At 37.8% G+C, this 17061-nt stretch overlaps 1 protein-coding gene across 1 annotated transcript in view; it reads left to right on the top strand.

Annotated features, from left to right (window-relative positions):
* Positions 1 to 17061, top strand: part of LOC149780158 (uncharacterized) — a 50263-nt gene that overhangs the window by 15091 nt on the left and 18111 nt on the right. Inside the window, exon 2 of the mRNA XM_089936911.1 lies at positions 3730 to 3996. Within this exon, the coding sequence (XP_089793037.1) occupies positions 3730 to 3996 (267 nt within the window). The remainder of the gene's footprint in view (positions 1 to 3729; positions 3997 to 17061) is intronic.

Here is a 17061-nt window from a genome sequence, read left to right as displayed (position 1 = left end):
AGCGATCGTCTTCTTTGGGTTGACATTGTCGCCTGAGTGTGGTGAGCAACGAATCCCACACCCCAGTGATAAACACTTCTGCTTTCTCTAACGGCACTTCAGCCTTGAAATCTTTAAACTTCACTGTGTATTTGTAAGCCGTGGTTCTAAATTTTCTAGAGGAGCGCTTTTCCGTCTCTCGAATGGAATAGTATTTTTCAGGGTTGACTAAGGGTGGTGAACTTGGTTTAGAGGGTTCTGATTCTGGTTCACTCATGTCCTCTTCAAAATCACTGGCATGAATTTGTGCCAAGATTTCAGCCCTGGTACGAGGCGATAGATCACGTTTCTGCCTCTTACTTTCTTCTTCTTTCTTCTCGAATGAATAGGATCGTTTCATCTTGAGTGAAAAAGGTCAAATGACTCAAGTTTAAACACCATAGACTAATTTATAGTAATGGCAGACCAGCGTATATAAAAGGGTGTGTGTCTTGTCCTTTCACTATTCATTTCACTCTCAAGCCGAGCACAACGATGGAAGAGACTAGCCAAATCGAGCGTTTCGTCAGATCTTTGCGAGGGGTCATTAGAAAATTCTCTTCAGACCAGCCCACGGACTACTCTCCTTCCTTTCGAGATAAAAGTCAAGATACTTGCTATATCTGTCAAAAGAAAGGGCATTGGTCTTCAGAGTGTCCAGACCGTCAAAAAAGAAAAAAAAAGGGCTAAAAAAGACAGAAGTAAAGATACCTGTTATTATTGTCAAGAAAAAGGACATTGGTCTCCAGATTGCCCAAAAATGAAACAAGAGGAGTCAGAAGAAAAGAGGAATTCTTCAGAAGAAGAGAGGGATTCTTCAGAGGAAGAAGAGGAAGAAAGAAGACAATTCTATTTACAAGAGGCAAAGAAACAGGAGAAGAAAAGAAGAAGGGAAGAAAATGAGGAGAAAGAAGAGGAAAAGACGGTGAAGAAATTCAAAAAACAGAGAGACCAAAACAAGGAGAAAGAAGAAGTAAATGAACTTTATATTAAAGTGTTCCGTTGTGAATTGTGAATTGGATTGTAAGAATAGATAAAAAAATAAATTAATTATATAAGGTAAGTGTCTTTGAGTTTTGATTTTAAGATAAGAACGTACACTCACGCACTCATACAAAGACACGTACTAAAGGGGGTAAAATGGGTTGGGTTTTTTTTGTTGTTTTTTTTTGAGCTATTGGCAAATTGAAAGGCTATCTCTTTTCAAGAAATGTGGGTGGCCCTGAAAAGGGCTTTTTTTGGTGTAGGGGTGAGTTTAAGCAATCAACTTTAAATGCCTTAAGCCTTTGCCACGGCCAAGGCCTACTTCTGGACTGCGTAATGTTGATGATGATTGGGTTGAAATCACTAAGGGTGGTACGGTAGGCTTAGTCACAGGGTTAACTTGTTTAGCTCGGGAAGGTCGTATTCTCTTCGGTGGTAATAAAGAAGTCTGATACATTTGTTTCAGACTTCTTAACTCCGCTAAAATGTCCAACAGTACCGTGACCGTTTGATTTTCACCCTCTTGTTTCTTTGCTGCTACTTCTTCTTGCTGTTGTTGCTGTTGTTTTTTTCTTACCTCTTCTTCTTGCTGTAGGAGAAAAGCTTGTTCCGCTTCTTTTTGTCGTTGTATAAATTTCTCCAATTCTTCCTTCTGTCTCTGTCTAAAATTCTCCACTTGCGGTAATGAAGAAGGTAACGAAGGTTCCGGAACAAATTCTTGCGAGGTAAGAAAATCCACAAAATCCCAATTCACCTCTTCTGAAAGTAAGTCCGGGTTCCCTTGAGCAGTTTCCCCTGCTGGTGCACCCCAATGGATCGTTTTCTGAGTTTCCGTCATGTTGAATCACTGTCGCATAGATTGACTGTACACAAGCGCTAGCGAATCTATAGAGACCACGTGACGTCACAGACTGCTCTCTTCGGATTGGATGCGGGCTGACTGAATTTTGTAACGCGTGTTCGGATTGGTGAATGAACTCAATCCGTTTCAATCCTTCCTTTACCAATAAATAAGCGCAGTTCACTGCATTGATTCACCTGTTCTCGTCGCTTCAAGATGTGGACCACAGTCGAATCATCCACCCTTGTGTCTTCAATGATGTTTAGGACGGACATGCTCATGTATGTCCAGTCCAAGTGGACTGTTGTCCACAGGACAGACACCAGTCTGTGGATACGTAGGATCTACGTAGAAAGACAAGGATGCCTCAAAAGAGTGCTGATTTACGAGCCAACAGTGAAACGCAGCCTAAGGACAAGAAGAAGACCAATGCGGTGCCCTATATGTTAATGAATACATTAACATAAACCCAAAGGCCCTCTTCAGGGCCACCCATATTTCTCGAAAAGAGAATGACTTTCAATTGCCTACCCCTTTTTTAAAACAAAATTTTATTTTTAAAAAAAAAAAAAAAAATCCCATATTCAATTTCCCTTGACGCTAGACAGTCCCACGATTTTTCTCCATATTCAATTCCCCTTGACGCTAGAGTGGCCCACGATTTATTCCCATGTTAAATTCCCCTTGACGCTAGAGTGGCCCACGATTTTTCTCCATGTCAATTTTCCATTGACGCTAGAGTGGCCCAGGGGTCTCTGTAATGCTAATTTCCATTGACGCTAGGGTGGCCCACTTCACTACTAAAGTCATTGGGGCTACTATGCCCAATTTTTTAAAGGCACGACTCTAATTTTTTATTTTTATTTCCTAAATGTCTACAAGGTTGATGTAGTAAAAATGAAAAGGCAATGTATGTACACACAAATATACAAGGCTAGCCTGTGTAAGTATTCTGGTAAACAAAGCATGGATTGGTGGACATTGCAATCAATCAGCCAATCTGAAATGGCATTGCCATAGAAAGAGAACGTTGCAACCTGAATACACATGCAGCTTCATGCTTCAGATCAACTCTGATAGACTGATACAATAAATGCAGATATAGTCTGTAATGACAGACTTATCCCAGTATATGGATTTAACCTTTGGCTGTTGATGCAGGTAATTTTGTTTGACAATCTTGCATTGTTTTACCAAATATGCAAAGGGTAACAAACATTTTGATGTACCAGGGGTCATCTCAATGCTAATCGGAGGATATTAAAAGTGGTATCATAGTACTGTGTAGTTCAAGTTTCCTCTGACCCTTCCCATTCTAGTTTTGATATTTGGACAGGGAATGTCCAGATGGGGTTGGAAGGGTAAGAGAAAACTCGGACTAAGCACTGTGTTTAATTATTATTATTATTTCTTTTGTTGCGAGTGGGATTATAGTGGTTACCCCCATCTACTCTGCCCTCAATTTTCCCTGGGTTTATAAAGGGAGGGGGTAAATGACAATGGGAACTGCCCACGGGGCTACAATTTCAGATGTTTTTATAGGGTTGTGCTTGTTGGGAGGTGTAGGATTTTCTTTTGTATTTGGATATTTTCTTTTAACTCGAGACCTTTTATTTATTCAAATACTGGATACTGTATGTGGGTGCTTTCATGTTTTTAAATTATGAACAAATTTGGCTGTATACAGCCCGATCATATTTAAATAGTTTAAATTCTTTGTATTATTACAAATTTTCTTTTCTTTTTACTTTTGGGCAGAGAACAAATTATCTTGATTCAACTAATATCTCCTGATCAGAATTGTGTAAATCTCCTGATTGATATCCCTGAGCTGTCACATGTTTGAATTCAAATGTCTTTATCAACACTGCCTCATTTGAATTCAGATCAAGTCCTTCCTGCGGAGGTTCTGAAAATGGATGCAAAGTCCCTTGATATGTACAAGGAGGCTCTTAGAGGTGGAAAGGAAAAGGTTTACAACATTAGGGTAATGGTTGTGGGCCAATATGGAGTGGGAAAAACAACGTTAACTAAGCGCCTTTTGGGGAAAGATGTAAATATATCTAAGAGAAAAAGCACTGAAGGGATAGATGTCCACATTGAATGCAGTAAAGTTTCCTTAGCATCTGGAGTGTGGACAACACCAGAGAAAAGTAAGTCATCCTTTTGTAACATGATACCCCCTGCCCCCAAACATGGGATAATTTCTTAATTCCTGTGATCTGGATTCTCACTATGAAGTGCCTCATAGTTTAGATGGTGTAAAGTACATACAGCCTTTTTTTGGTAAGATCATTATCTGCCCTTTCTTTTCAAGCTCTTTAGTGTATGGAAGTTGTGCTAGACGCATTTCTGTTAGGTATTGCTGCTTGTCGAAATTCACTCATCGCAAAACAGAATGAAGTGAATGAAATTATATTTTGTGCCATGGGCAAACTTTCCAATTAAATTCCCTAAATAAATGCGCGATAAAGTAATTTATGACTAACTTTTTAGGCACAATGGATAAAATCATATATCAGTGGGTATGTAGATAACCTGAGCATATACTTGCAACTGAAAGTTTTCAACAAAAATGTATAAGATAATTTAGGAATAATAAAATAGTGAACACACAGTTCCTTGGCAAATCAACAACAATAACAACACAATTATATAAAAACAAAAAAGCAATTACATTTAAATCGAATGTTGAAAGTAACATTTATTTAAGTAAGTCAATTCATGGTGATGTTCTTTATTATGCAAAACGCTTAGTAGCTGCACCAGATAATGAAATCCTTCTGTTAACCTTCCTTAATCAAACATTAATCACTTAAAAATTAAATAAATAATTTCCACTGCATACTTTATTTCCATTGCGTTAAAGCTTTTTACTATCCAAAAATTTGGCAGTGAACATTATTTAATGTGATATTTCCATTACTTACGACAATTGCTTACTTTCTCACAAGGGCATGTTTCATACAATTATTATTGTCAGTTTTGAAAATTAATTATCAGAGGATTTTAAAACTAGGAGTCCAGGACTCCCATTTTGATAAAAAAAGGAGTCCCACCATTAAAAGTTGCAGTCCCTTCTTTCCTACAGAATCAACACAGATGTGAGTGCATCTATTTTTAGATGGAGAGGTTTTTGTAATGTAATTACTCACTATAATATAGCTTAATTACAACAGTCCATTGACAGGATCGCAAATTTATGGTTTATTTATTTGTATACATGTAGTAATGTTAGGCAAATAAATAGTATCTGATTTGCTGCTTTTTTCCTGTATTTTCGCAAATACGTGTCAAGTCAGAAAACAGCTTAGACCTTAATGTGAATCTCGCGAATTCCACAACATAGCATTGTCCCATATATTTCTGACCTATATAATTTGCATTTTAAAGTTAAATCTGTAACAAAAGAATACCTTGGTTTTGCTTTCAATGATTTGAACATTTTACTGAATATATTTGCCTGATGATTTAAGAAAACAGACAATCTAATAAACTGGTACATCCCAGACTTAGAGAGGTCTGCCTTTATTTCCCTAATGGTTCACTTAAAGATTTAAACTAATTTTATGACGAAATATTGTTTAAGAGGCAGTTAATATATATCCAGATCACTGATTCTGATCTTAAAACACAAGTTTGTATGTTTTATCAGTGTATCCCCTAGGGGTGCAAGACTGAGAGTCAAAAATCACCTTGGTGTCAAAACTGGGGGTCAGACTGAGTTAAAAACAAACGTTGGTATCAAAAGTGGAGGTCAAATTAAAAATTTGGGGGTCTCTGAAGCACAAATGAGGGTAAAGGGAAACACTGTTTATCATCAAAGGATAGCATGCAGGAAATTGATAGTTGCTACCTTACTCAGAAAAGGGTTAATGGTCAATCAGCTATCAAAACATAATGCTTGTGAATGGGCAAGAGTTTGTTTGTCAACGTAACTGATATAAAAACTAGGCCCAGCTACCAGTGCCTTGATGAATACATTTTGTTACAACACTAGAACTAACTGGGCTAAGGTGAGGGGCATTTAAAAGAAATATGGTATGGTCAGTCAATGTACCTCTTAAATAATCACAGGACGAAGTCGTTTTCACTTTCCTAACAGAAGAAGGCGAAGTTTACATTTTTAGGTGACTTGTCAACTACTTACGAGTGGCATTTTGTCTAAGTGTCAGTATGTCTTGATTCTGAGGTCAAGTGCACTGCTTATTTTGCTAAAGTTGTTTACCGGTATTTAATGTACTTTTATATATGACCACATGTACATCTCTGGGTCTTTCTGCCTGTGAATTCAATCACTGTAAATATCAGTACATTTTCCCCCCGGCTGCCAGTCAAAGCCTTCGAACTTGCCATCCAGCTATTGCATCATGTTCTTTTTCATGTACTCTTATAAAATGGCAACATGTATGTACATCAAGGGGTCTTTCAGTCACTGAATTCTGTCATCGTAAATATCAGCACAGCTAATTAATCAACACATTTTACCACAAAGCAGGTGGCTGAAGCAGGACTGGCAAGTCTTTGAATTTTGCCGCACACCTATTACATACGTGCGGAGGACTCCCGCCTCAGTAATTTTCTGCATCCCAGATCAATTATTGGCGTCCAGATATGTGTAATTAAGTGTTTCCGAGATCTCTGATTATATTTTCTGTTGTGCAGTTCAAACAGATATTTATGAATCTGATGATCAATGAAAAAATAAAGAGCAAAAATAATTTCCATCGCTTATTTTATTTCTATTGTGTTCCATTTTTTCATTGTGTATTTTAGACATACCTATCTATAATCCATTGCTCATGTTCCACAACAATAGTTGGACCATTTATCAGTTATTTTATGAACAGCTAGCTGTATACTGTTTTATTTGTTGGCACTTTAAAGGCTTTAATGAGTTTCCGTATCCCCCATAGTTTGGGTGTTTGTTTTTCTGTAACAAATCAAAATATTTTTGAAGAAACAAAGTATTTATTATTCTTGGTCAGGGGTTGATCGTTGCTATTTGCATTTTGTTATTTTACGATGTGTCATACTCACAATGTCCCTGGAGCTGGTCCCTTTGTTTTCCTTCCTGGTATATTTCTTTATGACATATACTTCCTTCCTCAGACACTAGGTCTTGTGACTGGTTTCAATATAATGGTCCCTAAATTGTAGCGATCTTGACCAAGGATCAATCTGTTGTATTACGTGTGTTATATGTGTATGCTATTTTGTTTTAATCATGTAAAGTTATGTTTATGTTAGGAATAACCATTTTATGTATTTTAATTTACATTACATTTTTTAAAATCTACTTTATTTATTTGCATACGGAAAAGAAAAAAAAGTGTAAGGTGTAATAGTTTTATAAAGTTATGTGCTGTTATGGTTATGCGGTTTCTGAGTCTTGTAATTATTTTCTAATAGTGACGAGACTGGTGTTTTGCTACATTATACCTGTACAAAATTTTCCACATGGATTGGATATGGAATCCATACATACTTCTACAGAAATATCCATATGACATTTTTATTCTATAGCTGAACTACTCTTGTGGATTTCATTGTATCCATATGGAAATTCCTTACATACTCCGTATGGAAAATCCCACAAAATATGCAAATTAGTCCATGAGATCTGTAGGTTGTCCATATGGAATAAAATTAAAATTCTTTATGTAATTTGGTAATAATCCATATGGAATTTGTGATTAATCCATATGGAATTTGTGAATAGTCCATATGGAATTTGGTAATAGTCCACCCCATACAACATTTTTCAGGTGCACTTAAAGCGTATTTCCGACGGGTGTTTTAAGCACTTTCTGCCTAAACCATAAAAAAATCTGCTTCTGATTCCTGCCTAATGATTCTTAGATATTATGGGGAAGCAATATTCACAATAATTTTTAAAATGGATTATTTTGACAGACATTATCAAATAAGATTTAGGTTTCTTATGTCCTTGTTTTCTTTCTTGCATCCAGAACCTAAAACTTTCATTGAAATTGTGGTGAGATCTCACTAAAATTTCACTGAAATATTTGTGAGGATTCACAAAATATTTGACTAACAGTTTTGTGAGATTTCACTAAAATTTTGATCATTATATTGTATTTTACTGAAGTTTCAATAGTTTTTCAGACATTTCAGAAGGTTTCAAATTATTAATGGATATGAATTAAACAGGACTTTATTAACCAAGGTGGTATTAAGTGTGCATGAAAACAAATATATAGATGTTGTAATTATATGACATCCAAGGCAATATGGGAGTTAATAATAATAATGATGATGATGATGATGGTGATAATAATAATAATAATAATAATATTAATGATGACATTATTTAGAGAAGGTAACTCATTTAGTTACAGAACTAATCTATCTTGCTTGAGGCTTTTAAGATTGTTGGTCTGCGCACTAGAGGTTGAAGCTTGTCAGTTAAGATACATGCCAAGAATGTGACTAAGTTGGCAAAGGATAAATTAGTTATCTCCACTCAAAGAATGCTTATAAAAAATACATTGATGAAATTATTATAAAAGCTTTTTATGTCCATGAAAAGTTTGTGATCTTGAGATAGGCACTAAGCCTGTGTGTCCAGGGTTGTAGAATATGCCAAATGCATCCTCACTGCATTTGATAAGAGGTGACTGAGTGGAGGCAACCTCTTGGCTGTGGGTTGTGACTCATGTTGAGGGAGGAAAGGATCTTGTTACTTGAGGAAATGGGAGACCTTGGTGGAGTACACTACATTGGCCTCCACTTCTTAACAATCGTGTGGTCATAATGGGCCTGATCTCGACAAATCGGCTTGTCATGCTGAACCCAAGAAAGTCTTCTTCTTTCTGACCTTTTACACTTTCCTTTTAACTTTTTTTGGTCTAACTCTCTTGATACCACTGTTGTACCTACAGTTTACTACTTTGTTTTCCCTCTCAAAAGACTTCCTGGAAGGTGGTGGCTTAATGGGTCAATTGGGAGGTATCTTTACCTGCTGAATGTGCCATCTTTGTTTCCCTGGCACTTGAGAATTGTCCCATCTTTTAACTCCACAGTGGGGGTGGGTGGGTTTAACTTCTGTGATGAATATAAACATAATGGAAAATCCAATGAAAAAATTCAGCACCAAATATTTGTCCGAATCAGACAATGAACCATGTGTTGTGGTTCATTCCCACTCTTCTTTGTCATCCAGTCAAAAGATGCATCAAAACCACTTGCCGAACTATTGCAATTTATAGTTGAAAAGACTATACTTGATCTAGTAAAACGCGCACCTGAAAGCATGAAACACTTAAAACTAAGCTTGTTTGTGAAGTGTAAGCAGAGAGGGCAGACAGAAAATATCCAGAAAATTAAGACATACCAGCAATCTTATGCTCATTCATTACTAAATTCATCCAAAGGCAAGATACGCTGTTTTAACTTGGCAGGAGAAATTACTGACATCATCAAGAACCAGAGCATCAGTGCTATTCATTGAAACAGTATCAAATGTGGCAGAAATCAGCAGGACACTAACACCATCATACTTACCTTCAACACAAACACAAATGAAGGTGGTAAAAGTTGGATTTTTACAGATCAAGGTTGAGATATATATCTCAAATCCAGTTAAGTTTCAAATCTCAGATGTATGGTCACCATATGCTGCAAAAGCCCTGTGTGTGGCCAATGCAGTGACACTTTATACTAGAAACCCAAGTGTAAAGCCACCCCACACAGTATAAAATGTGGAAATGGCCTCACAACATATCAAAGGACTGTAGAACTTGGAAACAGGAGGAGGAAATTCAAAGGGTGTTATACACCTTAAACATCCCATTTCCAGAGACCAGAAAGTTGATATAATCTAACATCTACCTACATGGCCCAATCTTCTCAACTATACTAAAGACCAGTCTGAGGATAACAAAGCTTGCACATACCCAAACAAGTGTACCTGATGTAGCAACACCTAAGTCTCAGATAAAACACAAGCTCTACACAGACAACATTCAATAATGCCTAAGCAACAAAAAGAAACTGAACCCCAGCAGGCAGTACAAGGAGTCTATAAAGCTGCATATATGTACTAGGTTTGGTGACTGTGAGGACATAGATGCAGAAAAACTCCTTTTTTTGTGTCCTCAAGGCAGCTTGAGACATACAAAAAAATGAACCCAGTACTTCCTCCTGATAAATAAGCATATAAAAGTGTTCCACCACAAAATGTCTGAACTAATTACTACACCATTGCTGCTTTTAATTCGTAATGAACAACACAGTTATTTCTTTTAATACTTTCATATCACATGTACTGTTACTCACCCTAATTTGTCATTTATTATCATATTACCCTTTATAAACACCATTTACATTCTCCATTGATCGCGAACCTTCATATATTATCCTCACTATCTAATTGTTGTGTTTTTGTACTCTAATCGCTCCTTGGCAATAAACCTTTTTGATACATAAATTTTTGTCATATAACCTTTTTGTGGCATTATATACATGTAGCCTTACAGTGCTAATGAGCTGTAAAATGTCCAATTAACTAATCACTACAACATCACTGTTTTTTTATTTTTACATCCATGTATTTTGTATAGTCTGATGCCCTAATCTTTTCTCCTTATACATGTACTATGAAGTTAGCAAAATCAAAATAGTTTATGCCAGGTCAACTTTTGAATAAAAATATATCAAATATGAAGAAAATAATTCCCCTAGTAACCAGTCTTGATTATTATTATCTCTGTGTGGAAGTGACATAAAGGAAATGCAGTTTTGGGTTATTTTTATTATTAAATGAATGAAATTTAAGAATATGTATAACAACTTTTTCTTTTAATTCCGATTTCATAATTTTCTAAAGACTAATCAGTGCACACTGCTGCTTGCATTGTATATTGCATTTATATTCTATTATTCTTTGACCTCTTGCAGTCCTTATATAGCCTTTCTTGTACATGAGACTAACATAATAATTATTCCCAGTTTTTACTAATCAGCACATTTTGTAATGTTGGGTATTGGCTATTCTAACCTGCAGCTATGCAATGTAGACTCGTATGGCTGCCTTGTCTGTCCATTCATCTTCAGTCAAGCTTTATTCATTGCTTGTAATCTTTATGCACCTTTTGGCTTTTAATCACCCTCTGTCAGTACCACTCTGCATATTTATAAAGTAAGGGAATAATAACTTTACCGAGAAAGGCAGAGACAGTTTTCTGTGATTATTGTCAGGTCCATTATGATAAACATTAGATAATAACAACACATACAAGTTTTATTATCAAAAGACAATTTTATTGACATATACTTGCCTAATTTCACTGCAATATTTGATTCAAAAGTGATCATGGAATCTGTAAAATTTATTATTCATTAATATCAATTTTCAACTCCATCTTTCATTAACAAGTTACACATACTTAAAATTTTAAGTAAAATTTCATTTAAATATTTGAAGTGAGTGCTGGGTCTGCAAACACCATTTGTTAAATCCACATAAAAGGCAAATATGTAGCTGTCATTCTTTTCCTTTGCTTGATTCAACATTATAAATATTAGGAGCAGATGACATATTTACCTTCTTGCGTAGTTGTACCTTAACAGCTTTGATAAAAATTGACTTATCCAAGAACCGGTAATGACCGTGGAGCCACAGGTGCTTGACGCAAGCTTGATGTTGAGAAAAAAAACAATCTGAAGAAAAAGAATCATACAGAGTGACAAAAATACCTTAGATTACACCCATGACCCGTTCTGACATAGGACCATCTCTATCATACTATGTAAGAGAGAAGGCACGTAACTTCCAAATAAATCTTTAAAGGCACATGACCATAGTCTGTGGCTTGTTTTACTCCTGAGATGTATTTTGTCTATTCATCAAGCCATTATTGACTTTTCTGCATTGTACCAAACTAAATTTATGGGCTCCGAAATATGAAAATTTTGCCTGCTGGGACAACTCTGAGCTCATATGACATATGGTGAAAAGAGCTTCATATACATGTACTATGTTTGTGACTCTACGATACATCCCTTCTTTAATTACAGAACAGTGGTAGATGCAAAAGTAAGTTTTTACTTACCATTAACTCGATTCAAATTTAGGAACCCTGTTCCATGGAAGAATTAGACATTGTCTTCTTCACTGCACACATTGTAAACAAGCAGCTCTCATTTTCAAAATGGGTAAACTATGCGGCACACACGTCAACGCCGAAATATGATTGGCTCAAAATGTTATACTTAAATAACATCCATGCATCAGAGAACCATTTCACGATGATGTAGACTATTTATACCCAGGCAAAATTAGATAATAACAGGATGACATCATGTTAGGAATCATCTGAATGTGTTCAGTTAATGAGAGCATACATTAAAGTATAACCTTTCTGTGAATCTCGTTGAATCGCACCATTGCAACAAAAGAAAGACATAGTGACCTGCATTACATGTTACTGGTGTAGGTAAAGATTTTTTGTGTAAAGCTCATAACCACATTCTTCTAAAAAATGTTCTCCATATAGTGCACTTGTACCTCAAATAATAAAATTTGAAAAGAGGATACATCTGTATGAATAATACAGTATCTTAAAAGTTCAGTATTGTTTTCCTATACATGTCACACTGCATTTACTTTTTTCAGTTTTATGTTTATACTTTTCACACTTGAATTATTAAACTTTTCTCCTTTTTTTATCCATATCCTAAAGCTTGCGGTGACAAGTATATTACATTTACTGGCTTGTGTGTAGGTTATATATTTGCATTTAGTTCATGACCATATAGGTGTTTCATATGCTGTGTGCTTATGGAAATGGGTGATGGGTTGTATCTTAACACTAATCATTTAAATAGTAGATCATTATGACTTATAAGGGGCCCCGAGTGGCCGAGTGATCTAAAGCGCTCTCCATTACGGATCACTGCCATCTCACATCTGTCTGCATGGGTTCAGGTCTCAGATTCTGCCAATGTGGGTATGTGAGAAAGCTTGCCAGTAGCTTCTCGTGGGTCGGTTGTTCTTTCCTGGGTTTTTGCGGTTTCTACCTCCACCATTAATGCTGGCCGCCATATATAGCCTATCGTGTGCTGAAAAATGGCGCTAAACCCTACAACAACATTATGGCCTATACGTTATGCTTCACCATACTTATGAAATTTTCTATTTAATGGCCACATATTAGGCACTTTTCATGCAAGAATACTGAATGTGATAATACCAATGCAGCGAAAGAAACTCAATATAACCTAAGTAGTAAAGGGGGCCACTATAGCCTCAATGGAAATTAGCATTACAAGACCAAACCTGGGCCACTATAGCCTCAATGGAAATTTAACATGGAGAAAAATCCTGGGCCACTATAGCCTCAAGGGAAATTTAACATGGAGAAAAGTCTTGGGCCACTCTAGCCTCAAGGGGATTGAACATGGGGAAAAAAGCATGGGCAACTCTAGCGACAAGGGAAATTGAACATGGGGAATTGTAACAGGGTCCAGACCTGATGGGTCTATGGAAAGGGAACAGGGGGAGAGGGACATAACACACACACACACACACACACACACACACACAACGTACGCGCGAAGACATACACACACACACACACACACATATAAAATAATAATTCGGGGTTAGGCAATTGAAGGTCAATCTCTTTTCGAGAAATAGGAGTGACCCTGAAAAGGGCCTTTGGATTTATGTTTAATATGCCCTTAACATAAAGGGCATCTGTGGCATCTTCTTGTCCTCAAGCTGCGTCTTACAGCAGGGCCATACATCAGAGTCCTCTTGAGGCAACCTTGTCTCTCTATGTAGACTCTTCCTATCCACAGACTGCTGGTGGTCCTGTGGACAACGGTCCACTTGGATCGGACATACATGAGCATGTCCGTCCTGAACATCATTGAAGACACGAGGGTGGAAGATTCAACGTCAGTCCACATCTTGCGGCTACACGAATAGTGAGTGAGTGATTGCACTGAACTGCGCTTATTTATAGGGAGAGGAAGGATTGAAACAGATTGAGTTCGTTGACCAATCCAAACATGCCTGACGAAATTCAGTCAGTCCGCATCCAATCGGAAGTGAGCAGTCTGTGACGTCACGTGGCCTATATACATTCGCTAGCGCCTGTGCGCTGTCAATCTATGCGACAGTGATTCAACATGACGGAAACTCAGAAAACGATCCATGGGGGTGCACCGACGGTGGATACTACCCAAGGGAACACGGACTTACTTTCAGAAGCCGTAAACTGGGATTTTGTGGATTTTCTGACCTCGCAAGAATTTGTTCCAGAACCTTCGTTACCATCTTTACCGCACGTGGAGAATTTTCGACAGAGACAGAAAGAAGAATTGGAGAAATTTATACAGAGACAAAAGGAAGCAGAACAAGCTTTTCTGCTACAGCAACAGCAGCAAGAAGAAGAGGTAAGAAGAAAAAAACAGCAAGAAGAAGAAGAAGCAGCAAAGAAACAAGAGGGTGAAAGTCAAACGGTCACGGTACTGTTGGACATTTTAGCGGAGTTAAGAAGTCTGAAACAAATGTATCAGACTTCTTTATCACGACCGAAGAGAATACGACCTTCCCGAGCTAAACACGTCAACCCTGAGACTAAGCCTACCTTACCACCCTTAGTGATTTCAACCCAATCATCATCATCAAAAGTAGGCTTCGGACGTGGCAAAGGCTTAAGACAGTTAAAGTTGATTGCTTAAACTCACCCCTACACCAAGAAAATAACGGCCCTTTTCAGGGCCACCCACTTCTCTCGAAAAGAGATACCATTTCAATTGCCAATAACTCAAAATAACAACCCATTTTACCCCTATAGTACGTGTCTGTGTATGAGTGCGTGAGTGTAGGTTCTTATTTTAAAATCATAACCCAAAGTCACTTACCTTTTATCATTAATGTATTCTGTTATCCATAGTTACAATTCAATTCACAACATAAACACTCTTAAAAAAGTTCATTCACTTCTTTTGTGTCATTATTTACTCTCTCTGTTTTTTAGATTTCTTCACAGGCTTTTCCTCTTCTTCCTCCTCACTTTCTTCCCTTCTTCTTTTCTTCTCCTGTTTCTTTTTCTTCACCTGTCTGTTTTCTTCCTCTTCTTCTTCCTGTTCTTTCTCTGAAGAATCCCTCTATTCTTCTGACTCCTCTTGTTTCTTTTTGGGGCAATCTGGAGACCAATGTCCTTTTTCTTTACAATAATAACAGGTATCTTGACTTTTGTCTCTTTTAACCCTTGTTTTTCTTTTTTGACGGTCTGGACACTCTGAAGACCAATGCCCTTTCTTTTGACAGATATAGCAAGTATCTTCACTTTTATCTCGAAAGGAAGGAGAGTAGTCCGAAGGCTGGTCTGAAGAGAATTTTCTAATGACCCCTCGCAACGCTCTGATGAAAAGTTCCATTTGGCTAGTCTCTTCCATCGTTGTGATCAGGTAGAGAGTGAAATGAATAGCGAAAGGACAAGACACGTACACTTTTATATACGCTGGTCTGCCAGGATTATAAAGTAGCTCATGGTGTTTAAACTTGAGTCATTTGACTTTTTGCTTTCAAGATGAAACGATCTAATTCATTTGAGAAGAAAGAAGAAGAAGAAAGTAAGAGGCAGAAACGTGATCTATCGCCTCGTACCAGAGCTGAAGTCTTGGCACAAATTCATGCCAGTGATTTTGAAGACGACATGAGTGAACCAGAATCCAAGCCTTCTCAACCAAGTTCACCGCCCTTAGTTAACCCTGACATATACTATTCCATTCGAGAGACGGAAAAGCGCTCCTCTAGAAAATTTAGAACCACGGCTTACAAATACACAGTGAAGTTTAAAGATTTCAAGGCTGAAGTGCCGTTAGAGAAAGCAGAAGTGTTTATCACTGGGGTGTGGGATTCGTTGCTCACCACACTCAGGCGACAATGTCAACCCAAAGAAGACGATCGCTTGAGACTTTCCATACAACACGAAGGTTTGAAATCCCCTGTTTGGATCGAGTTTAGCACCCCTGCAGAATTGACCGCTTCCAAAGTCATGGACAAGATTCAACACGTACAACAATCTAATGACCAGTTTGACATCACCGATGGAAAGGCCACACTGGACATGACCCACGTCTCTCCTCCTCAAGGGACTGGACGCAAAAAGATGTTATTGGTGGACGACCTTCGCAACACCAAAACAAGTCTCGTCCGAATTAACAACCCTCAAGACCAGATGTGTTTAGCCCGTGCCATCGTGGTGGGACGAACCTATGCCAACAATAACGACACGGTAGAATGGAAAAGAACCTGGAGAACTATTCAACAATCTGACCGAGCCAAACAACGAAACGAATCAGAACTCCTGTTACAACAACCCGGACTGTCCAAAGACATACCCTGTGGCATTCCTGAGATGCAAAAATTGCAAGATGCCCTAGCTCCACGATACACCTTGAAAGTGCACCCTCAAGAAATGCGTGGGTCTCTGTTGTTTCGAGGCCAAGATTTTAAGGACGGAAAATACATTCATGTCTATTATCACGATTACCCTTTTCGATACCATTACCAGTATCACTGCATTCCTGGGATATTACTGTGAGAAATGTGATTATGGTTTTAATAATCGAGAGCAACACAAGCATTGTGGATGGAAATGCTCAGGATGTTTGGCCTCTCCAACCTGTCTGAGCGAAGAACCAGTGCCTTGTTCAACTTGTCTGCGCACGTTTGTCAGCCCTACCTGTTACCAACAACATTTGAAGACGCAAGGTTCACAGAAGAAATGTGCTTGTCAACTCCTGAGATTGTGCCCTACGTGTGGACAAGGCATACTTACCAATAATGCCAAGGCACACGTATGTCGAGGAAAGAAAAAATGTCACATTTGTCACCACATCGTGGACTTGGAACACCAATGCTACGTGCAAAATTACCAACCCCCACCAGAGAAAGAGGACGGTCACAAGAAGAAAGACAATTTCATCTTTTTTGATTTCGAATGCATGCAAGAGACCGGCATTCACATTCCTAATTTCTGTGTGGCTCATCGAGCGTGCGACAAGTGCATTCAAGAACCTATTTTCAGTCATTGCCCTCACTGCAGCAATATTCCTGGAGGGCGTGAAAAAATCTTTCGGGGACCGAACACGCTAGCCGATTTTGCCCAATGGGTCTTAGACCCCATCGACAAGACGTGGAGCCAAGAGGACATCGAACGTTACGGAGATTG

The sequence above is a fragment of the Sinohyriopsis cumingii genome, chromosome 16, assembly GCF_028554795.1.
Source record: "Sinohyriopsis cumingii isolate HCF-2022 chromosome 16, ASM2855479v2, whole genome shotgun sequence".
Lineage (NCBI taxonomy): Eukaryota > Metazoa > Mollusca > Bivalvia > Unionida > Unionidae > Sinohyriopsis > Sinohyriopsis cumingii.
This window is presented reverse-complemented; position numbering and strand designations above follow the sequence as displayed.